Source organism: Zingiber officinale, chromosome 4A (assembly GCF_018446385.1).
Source record: "Zingiber officinale cultivar Zhangliang chromosome 4A, Zo_v1.1, whole genome shotgun sequence".
NCBI classification, from domain to species: Eukaryota; Viridiplantae; Streptophyta; class Magnoliopsida; order Zingiberales; family Zingiberaceae; genus Zingiber; species Zingiber officinale.
Window position 1 is genome coordinate 42,715,268 of NC_055992.1, and position 9,344 is coordinate 42,724,611.

Below are 9,344 nucleotides of genomic sequence, written 5' to 3' on the forward strand. Positions count from 1 at the left end.
AATTTCATAAATCCACAGGACCTGAAATAAGTCCAATATGAGGTCATTAAGTCCATAAGTGAGTTTTGACCAAAACTCGCTGATGGACCTAGAGATCTTAGATTTGACTCATTTTAGTTTCTATGGATTTCTGAGGTTGCAAGGAGTTCAACAGTGTAGTCCATTATATATTTTGGCTTCTCCGGAGGTAATAAAATATCGTCAGAAGGATTAGCTAAATCATGACCCTATGAGCTTGATATGGAATCATATCAAACACAACGTGGGTCTGATATAAATGAGTTTATGTTTTAATTAATTTTTTTAATAGTATTTTAACACCTTCGGAGATGCCAAAATATGCAATGGGCATCACCGTTAGAGTCCTTACAATCTCAGAAATCTATAAGATCTGAAATAGGTCCAGTTTGAGATCCCTAGGTTTATCAGTGAATTTTGATCAAAACCTATACTAATGGATCTAGACACCTCAAATTATACCTATTTTAGGTTCTGTAAATTTCTGAGATTGCATGAAATTTAACGGTGTCATCCATTACATATTTCGACTTATTCAGAGGTGTTAAAATGTTATTGAAAGAAATACGCTAAATTTTGATCTCGTTATGCTTGCATGCATGCATTCTAAAGGGAGAGAAAAGAGAAGAGAGGTTGTATGGATTTGAGAGAGGAAAGAGAAAATAAATTGCATACATGGGAGAGAGGAAATAGAAGAGTGAAATGATAAAGAGGTGAGACGGAAAGAATAGAAAATTAAGTGTGCCCTTTAAAAAATATCAAAGTATAATGCATCTTTTGATTCGTCCATAAATTTAAGTGCACCCTTTGATAAATTATCGAAATTTTAAAGAGTTAATTTCTAAGAATAAAATTTAAAATAATATATATAAATAAAAAATATGAATAGTTGATTAATTTTAATCAACAGTTAACTCGCTATGACTAATTTCTAATAAACCTACTGTTAAATTTGAAAATTCAATAGAAATGGTCAGTTACACAATTTTTTTTTTTAAATTTTCACATACATTTACCTTGTCAATATCTAATAGATAAAAAAAAGTTGCTTTAGTTTGTAAAATTGATATCTTTTTCAAAAAACTTAAACATTAGAAAATGCATAATATCAAAAACCTAATAATTATGCATTCTATTGCAAATCATAATAATAAAACAAGATCACATTTACTAAGTCAAATAGATATAGAGAGCCTATCAGGTCATGAGAAAATCAACAAGTGAGCAACTATTGATGATAAATAAGTTAATATCATGCAATTATATATATACCCTGAAAAACGTGATGTCATAGATAAACTCTCCAATAATAGATCAAATATTTAAAGTTCGAAACTCATTTGCTTTGTAGGGGATTTTCTCAATCGGAGGATCCTCATATGGATAATACATATTCCGATTGATTAACCCTAATTCTAATTTATTTTCTTCCGAAGCAACGATATCCATGGAGATCGATTCATCCTATTCAGATATTCACGATTAAGAGATATTGAATTCTTTTTCGGATAGGCTTTGAGAGAAAAAAAAAGACTGGAATGCTAACAGATTTATTCTCTAATTCACTTGCCCCGATTCATTTTGGAAACTACAAACATATTCTCTAATTCACTTGCCCCGATCCATTTTGGAAACCATATATTTACCCAACCTATGTTACTATTGTGACAGAGATTACTCTCCTACGTTATACCCTCTCAATATATCATAACTCTCATTCTATCGTCAAAATAAATCGCATCACCATAGGAACTCATCGAACTAGGCATTTTGATGATGGAGTCTCTCCTCTGCGTGCCAATCTAGATAACATAGTGAATCCTGATGGTGGTGTCATCTATCCTACCTGCAGGGTTGTCTCAAGGTTCTATGAGACCCTAGGCAAAAAAAACAAAATAAAATAAAAAAATAGGCCTTTAATATTTTTTTAAAAAAAAATTTTCTCACCCTTTTTCATTCGGACTTGAGACCGATAATGATGGATTTAATTTTTTTTAAAAAATAAAATATTAATTTAAAATAAAATTTTATGTAAAATTTAATTTTCTAAACTTTTTGAGATGCAAAATTATTAATTAAATTTTTATATTTGAGTTTTAATAATATATTTTTTTTCAATTGACAAAATTGTTAGATTATTTAATCTTTCTTGAGACATTGTTGAACGTAAATAAGACTTTATTAATTTTAATTTTAAAAAACTTCTTTCTGGTATAGTTAATAATATTCTATAAGCTATCTATTAGGAAAATAATTTAATTTTTTTTTATAAGGTTCAATACCTCAAGTGCGGTTTTTAATTTGGATTTATTATTTCTTTTAAAAATTTTAATTTTAAAAATAAATCTAAATCATCATTATCAAATAACAATTATATTATTTTCTGAGTTTTGATTTTGATTATTAATAATAAATCTATCGAGTGCGTCTTTTTGAGATTGAATAAATTCTTCTATTTTTCTTTTTTTTCATACATTTCATATATCCATAATCATATTTTTTTCATAGACATATTTATATTAAAATAATAATAAAAAAGAAAATATAAGTCTCTATTATTTTATCAAAATAAAGTTACTTAGAATTAAATGAACAATAAAATCTTATTTACGCCGTGTAATTTTAATTTGATGATATTTCAAACTGATTGCTAAGTATTACCTACACAAATATAATAAAAAAAATAAAAAATATTAAATTTGATTTGAATCCATGAATTTAAGTAGTTTATATTTTACAATAAACTGTACTTAACAAATATATAATAAATCAGATAAGTGCACTTAAAAATTATTAAAAATATATGAATCATATTTTGTGATTTTTCAAGTGCATAAATTAGATTTGCGATGATAGTAATTTGTTTGCATTGAGAGAGGAAAAATGAGATTTTTTTTGATACAATTGCTAATAATATATTTTTCCAACGATATTTGGACAATTAAATTTTTATATTCGAGTTTTAATAATATTTTTTTTTCAATTGATAAAATTGCTAGATTATTTAATCTTTCTTGAGACATTGTTGAACGTAAATAAGACTTTATTAATTTTAATTTTAAAAAACTTCTTCCTCAAGTGCGGTTTTTAATTTGGATTTATTATTTCTTTTAAAAATTTTAATTTTAAAAATAAATCTAAACCATCATTATCAAATAACAATTATATTATTTTCTAAGTTTTGATTTTGATTATTAATAATAAATCTATCGAGTGCGTCTTTTTGAGATTGAATAAATTATTCTATTTTTCTTTTTCATATATTTCATATATCCAGAATCATATTTTTTTATAGACATATTTATATTAAAATAATAATAAAAAAGAAAATATAAGTCTCTATTATTTTATCAAAATAAAGTTACTTAGAATTAAATGAACAATAAAACCTTATTTACGCCGTGTAATTTTAATTTGATGATATTTCAAACTGATTGCTAAGTATTACCTACACAAATATAATAAAAAAAAATAAAAAATATTAAATTTGATTTGAATCCATGAATTTAAGTAGTTTATATTTTATAATAAACTGTACTTAACAAATATATAATAAATCAGATAAGTGCACTTAAAAATTATTAAAAATATATGAATCATATTTTATGATTTTTCAAGTGCATAAATTAGATTTGCGATGATAGTAATTTGTTTGCATTGAGAGAGGAAAAATGATGATACAATTGCTAATAATATATTTTTCCAACGATATTTGAGTCCATTTCATTCATAATTTATTATTTATATAGAACAATAAAGAACATTTCAAAAATTAAAAAAAGATTGAAAAAAAATATTATCCAGCGATTGAGGAATGCTAAGGGTGTCTTGTCGTATTCTAAGATTGAAAGAATCACTGATGAGAGACAAAAAAAATACAGATTACAAAGGATCAAAGATGAGACCAAATCAAATTACGTAGTGGTAATTTTATATAGGATTCTAGGAGAATATAATGATTATAATTAATATATAATTAATTGAAATTTCTTTTCCGTCGGAATAAATGGTTGTACAGTGTGCACTAATGTACACGGAAAATCGAAGCGAGTTCATGGAATAAATGGATGTACAGTGTGCACCACTGTGCACAGAAATCGAAGCGCATTCTTAAACTTGAAGCGTCAATACTGTATAGGATTCTAATTAAAATTAACTGTCAATTATTAAATATATTTAAAAATTTTTTAACACTAATAGGCCCCAATTTTATCGGGGCCCTAGGCATAGGCCTTATTGGCCTATGCCTTCAGCCAGGCCTGCCTACCTGCACCCATCTCTAGTTGTCATCCTTGTCAGAGAAAGCTCAAATAAATCTTCCCTTGAGTAGGATTAGTGTTATGAATAATGGACCTAAAGATATGTAATGCAACATCTACGTCCATCTAATGCTCTAAAGTATACGTCATGAAAAGATGGGGTGGCCTAATCTTGGCTTGACCGCTAGCTGCTAGTAATAAAGGCAAGACAATCGGCAACAACTTTGTATAGTGCGTTGTTTGGTATAGATAACCTATAAGAGGAGAAATTGTAAGCGGCTAGCTAGGGAAAGTAATGTCTAAGGAATCAAAGGTGACTCCTTCAAATAGCTTGGGAAATGACATCAAAATCGGACAACTCTTGAAAGATAGATGGTGAAATATGAAATTGACACAACCTACTCAGACTGAATATGTTTTCTCCCAAGAAGCCAATTACAAGTTGTTATAGAATTATTTGCATAGGTCTACATTTATAATTTGAGTGCAAAAGACTATTTCATACAATTGTAATAATCTATAATGCCGATTGCCTGAAAACAAAATTAGTTTAAAAATTTATCATTTCAAGTATCAGGTTTCGAACAACTTGTATACCCGATCGTGATACTTCTTCTGATGATCCTTAGAAAGAAATTTAAGATTTGTACTGGCCTATTTACTAGTTGTACAAGATGAATCTTCATTGGATCATGACCTCACGTTTTTAATACCTAAAATTGCGACATGATTCAATGCAACCATGAAAATCTTGGATTAGGCTTGAACTGAAATAAGAAATGCATCAAAATCGAGTTTTGAGGCTAGACCACCGTTAACTAGGCTCGATATGGCTTAAGTTTGAGTATAGGTTTGGCTTAAGCTTCACTGAGAAATGACACTTAGGTAGGCTAGAATAGGCTTTGATTCAGAAAGGTGAATATTTTGACTAAAGTTGACTCTGAAACCTACAATTTCTAGTCATATCTATCGCTAGCAATCCACTGATAATACCTAAGCAATCAACTAATATAATGAAGTTAACTAGTTATCTTTAAACAAGATATTTGTTAACAATTGATGATCAAGAGAAAATATTCTATAATTGTAAGCATGTTCTCTTGCAAAAAAAAACCTCAAGTGACAACATCCACCATAGGCATCAGCAAACAATTTACCACTCTATGCAACCTAAAATGGTTCTTCAATGGTTAGCCAAAACAATGACAAAAAAGAACAATGTAGAATATGGCCATGCTGTAGATCAGAAGCATAAAGGATTGATATCTAAACCATAATGTAAGATCAAACTCCATGAACAAAGCAGGAAAATTATTAGTAAAAAGAAGCAAGGTGGATGAAAATAAATTTCAGTCTTGTATCAGGGTGCTTCACATTTGATGTAGACCTCCTAGGACCCGTCTGATAGCAACTTGCTGTTCTGGTCTCAACTTTGACGGGAACTTCACATCAAACTTGATAATCAAGTTACCTTTCTTGTTTCGTGCCTTGGCAATTGGCATACCCTCCTTTACGACAACAAGTTCATAGCCAGGGATCACTACATCAGTAACCTTGATTGACAAATCACGACCATCGAGGGTCTTCATGTTTATTGTAGTCCCTGCAAGTGCATCAACCAGAGTGATCTTCTGGTGGGTGCAGAGATCATTGCCGTGCCTCTCGTACACATCATGCGGCTTTTCAACAATGATGAAGACCAGATCAGCAGGGAGTTGGTCCGCTTGTTCATTTCCTTTGTCGGGAAAAGTTATCCTTGTGCCTTTTTTCCATCCAGGCTTTATTTCAATTGTTAGGATCTCTGTTTGCACAATAGTACGTCTATAGCACATACAACATAAAAAAAATGAAGGTCAGCAAACTAAATATTATCTTTTAAATTCATCTCTCTAAGAAATGATGCACATGGGCATCTCTCTAAGATTCAGCCGTCCACATGCCGTGTCATATTTGAGTTGACTTTGTTGGAAAGACTAAACAGGCAGATAAAATCAATGGCGCAAGTGAGAAAGAATAGATAATAAAAAATTGTATAAACATATGATACAATAATCAAATCTAAGGTATCACGTGAAATTGAAAGCATTTAAAAGTATCAGAAGGGTTTGAATATTTTTTTTTAATTATCCACGATTGTATAGATCAACAAAAATTTGATGCCTTCTACAAACTTAAAGTTAAGGAAACACTAGATCTAGAAATCCATTTGTACAATCAAGCTTTTTCAGTTGTTTTTTGTTTTTAGGAACTAAAGAAAACTTGAGCTAAAACTAAAGCTGCAAAGGGCCCAAATAGGTGTTGAAGTACTATTGCATTTCTAGTAATACCCAATTAAACCTTTTAACGGAACCTGCAATGGGGGGCCACAAAGATTATCAATGAAGATCAGATTAGACAGTGCTACAACATAATTGATTTGTAAAATATGCTTTATGACAATCACAAATGGAAGTCTTTGCTCAAATAATATATATGACGCCTTGATAAGCAAAGAACCCCACAAGATGAGAAAAAATGTATTATACATCATTGTAATCTTATGCTTATTAGATCAATAAAATAATTAGTGCAAGTAGCAAATAATAAGTGATGTAATGAAAATAAAGTTGCTTAAATTCATATGAAGAAATTCAACATGATAAATGACACATTCATTTAATGTTACGAGAGTGAGTTGATACCCATTAGATTGTAAGACATTCCTGGAGATCTTCATGTTCCTTTTAGATCCAGTGTAGAGCTCTTCAAGGGTGCATGGAAGGTTGCTCTCTACATCTGGTGGTTTCCTTGGCTGGTCACTGCTAGGACCAGCAGTTCCCTCAGCATATGGTCTAGAAGTACTATTTGCACTGTAAAAGCCACCAAATGTTCCATTGCCATCTGTTTGATATCTCATGGATTTTGCACGGTTCATGGATTCAGAACCAAAAGGATTTCTGCTCCCAAAAATTTCAGAAAAGATATCCTCAGCATTGCGAGGATTAAACTTAAAGTCATTAGGATCACTTGCTCTATTCGATGTAGCACTTTGTGAACTGGGAGGAGGCATGCCCTTGAAGCCCTCTTCTCCATATTCATCATATATTGAACGCATATCCGGATCACTCAGAACCTGAACCAAAAATTTGAAAACAGAAGTTTTGCATTTTCAGTCTGATTACTTTCTTCCTTTAAGCCAATAGAAAATACTGAGTATACAAGACAGTGACACTATACATCTGTATAGTCAACATGTATGACGTAACACAAGCTAAATCAAAACACCAAATGAAGTTTCAAAGAAAACAGTAAAAAGAACAAAGAAAAAAAAAAGAAAACAGTAGAAATACAAAAAAGGAGAAGTAAACACTTAACTTCGACTCTTGCCTGTGGTTATTTTGCTTTCTAATTAACAAAAAAGCCATTAAATGCTCTTTAAGCAACTGACAGAAGAAAACATAAAAATGTCACACGTATCATTAGACATTAACCAGGAAAAACAATGGCACAAGGGGGAATTGCTGAATCATACTAATCTAGAAGTATTCTTGTATTCCAAATCAGCAAATAAAAATCAAAATAGACAACAACAGATGACTCTGGGACAAGGGCGGTTGTAGATAACAAGTAACAGAATCCAAAAGTTAATGAAGAAGCAAAACTTCCTAGGCAGCTTCTTTGTACATCCAAATGAATACAGCCATATTACACAAACTATGCAGAAATATGCTATATGCTTTCTATTGAAGTTATTTAGATGGTAGGTTATCGACTTAATATACCAGTAGATTTTGAACTTCAATGGTGAACTATTTCATCTGACCTTAATTCTGGCCATCCTATACCCCATGTTTATTATATGAAGCGAATAGGTCCCTTCTTGTCTCTACATCTGATCCAACTGAATTGTTAAAGTTAACGATATTGAAAAGTAAAGGTTAAACGAACGCGGTTCAAGAAAAATCCTATCTTTATCTTTCGTTCGTGCTGATATTGGTTAGGCAAAAGAAAACTTAAGGAGAAAGAGCAAGCCACTCACTTCGTATGCCTCGGAGATCTGCTTGAACTTGGCCTCCGCCTCCTTCTTATTACTTGGATTCTTATCCGGGTGCCACCGCATCGCCAGGCGGCGGTACGCCTTCTTAAGCTCATCGTCAGTGGCGTTTCGGTTCACATTCAATATGTTGTAGTAGTCAACTCCCATGTCGATCAAAACAGCGAACGCCCAAACTCACAAACAGGTGCTACAAGAGGAGCGCCAACAAGTGCGCCCAGGATTTGGAAAAGGCACGCTAAGCACAATCTCCAATCTTTGCAAGGCCTACCCTTGCCGAATTGATGTGCCGGAGATTTCGTCGTTGAGAGACAGAAGATATAGAGAGAGAGAGAGAGTCAGATCCCTCTAAGCGATACGATCAATTGGAAACAAAATCTTTGCCAACAGAAAAGGAAAAAAATAAAATAAAAAGGGAAAATATTTCTTCGAATTAGGGCAATCAATCCTGGCTCTAAAAAGGAAATCGAGCGATTTGGGGCGAAATACGGGTGGGTGAGGCATTCTTTTCTTTCGGGCTCTCGGCCTACATGAGTAATGATTATTCAAATCATTTTACAAGTAATTACTAATTAATATAAGTCTGTTAAAATAGGCAAAAAAAAAATTTTAAAAAAAAACTTAAAAGCATTTCCTTTTCTTTAAAAAAAAATTCTTTATTAAATTTTTATCTTAAAAATATTGTAATTTTAACAATTGTACCAACTATTTTGGCCATATTTGATATAATGTACCAAAGTAAGCCAGTTTAGTATTTTTTTTAATTTAATTTGATCAAAATTTAATCAATATTATTTAGTAATTATGACCATTATTACTATATTTATAGCAATTATTACTATAACTTACAACACCTAACAAATATGGCTATTGCAAATTGTATTGAGCAAATTTTGAGCATAATTTATAAAAAAAATAGACATTTAGGAGTGAAAAGGTTCTAAGATTATCTCTAAAATGCATAAAATATTAATTTTTAGAGTTTGATATGTTATGCAAAATTTAAATTTTTGAAACATTGAAGGAAATCAAAT

General features: G+C 30.8%; 1 protein-coding gene across 1 annotated transcript; it reads right to left on the reverse strand.

Moving 5' to 3' along the window:
- Nucleotides 1-5,398: 5,398 nt before the first annotated feature.
- LOC121969862 (dnaJ homolog subfamily B member 1-like) lies at nt 5,399-8,846 on the reverse strand. Its single transcript, XM_042520146.1, has 3 exons — nt 8,296-8,846; nt 6,959-7,389; nt 5,399-6,098 (listed from the first exon to the last, which is right to left on the reverse strand). Exons 1-3 carry the CDS (start codon nt 8,458-8,460, stop codon nt 5,648-5,650), a joined length of 1,047 nt encoding a protein of 348 aa, XP_042376080.1. The 5' UTR covers nt 8,461-8,846; the 3' UTR covers nt 5,399-5,647.
- Nucleotides 8,847-9,344: the final 498 nt, after the last annotated feature.

Excerpts from the sequence above, each read along its gene's own strand:
- LOC121969862 (XM_042520146.1), bottom strand. The coding sequence starts at position 8,460 with ATGGGAGTTGACTACTACAACATATTGAATGTGAACCGAAACGCCACT. Across the intron at positions 7,390-8,295 it reads AGATCTCCGAGGCATACGAA|GTTCTGAGTGATCCGGATAT; the intron begins GTGAGTGGCTTG and ends TTTTTGGTTCAG. Across the intron at positions 6,099-6,958 it reads AATGTCTTACAATCTAATGG|ACGTACTATTGTGCAAACAG; the intron begins GTATCAACTCAC and ends TATGTGCTATAG.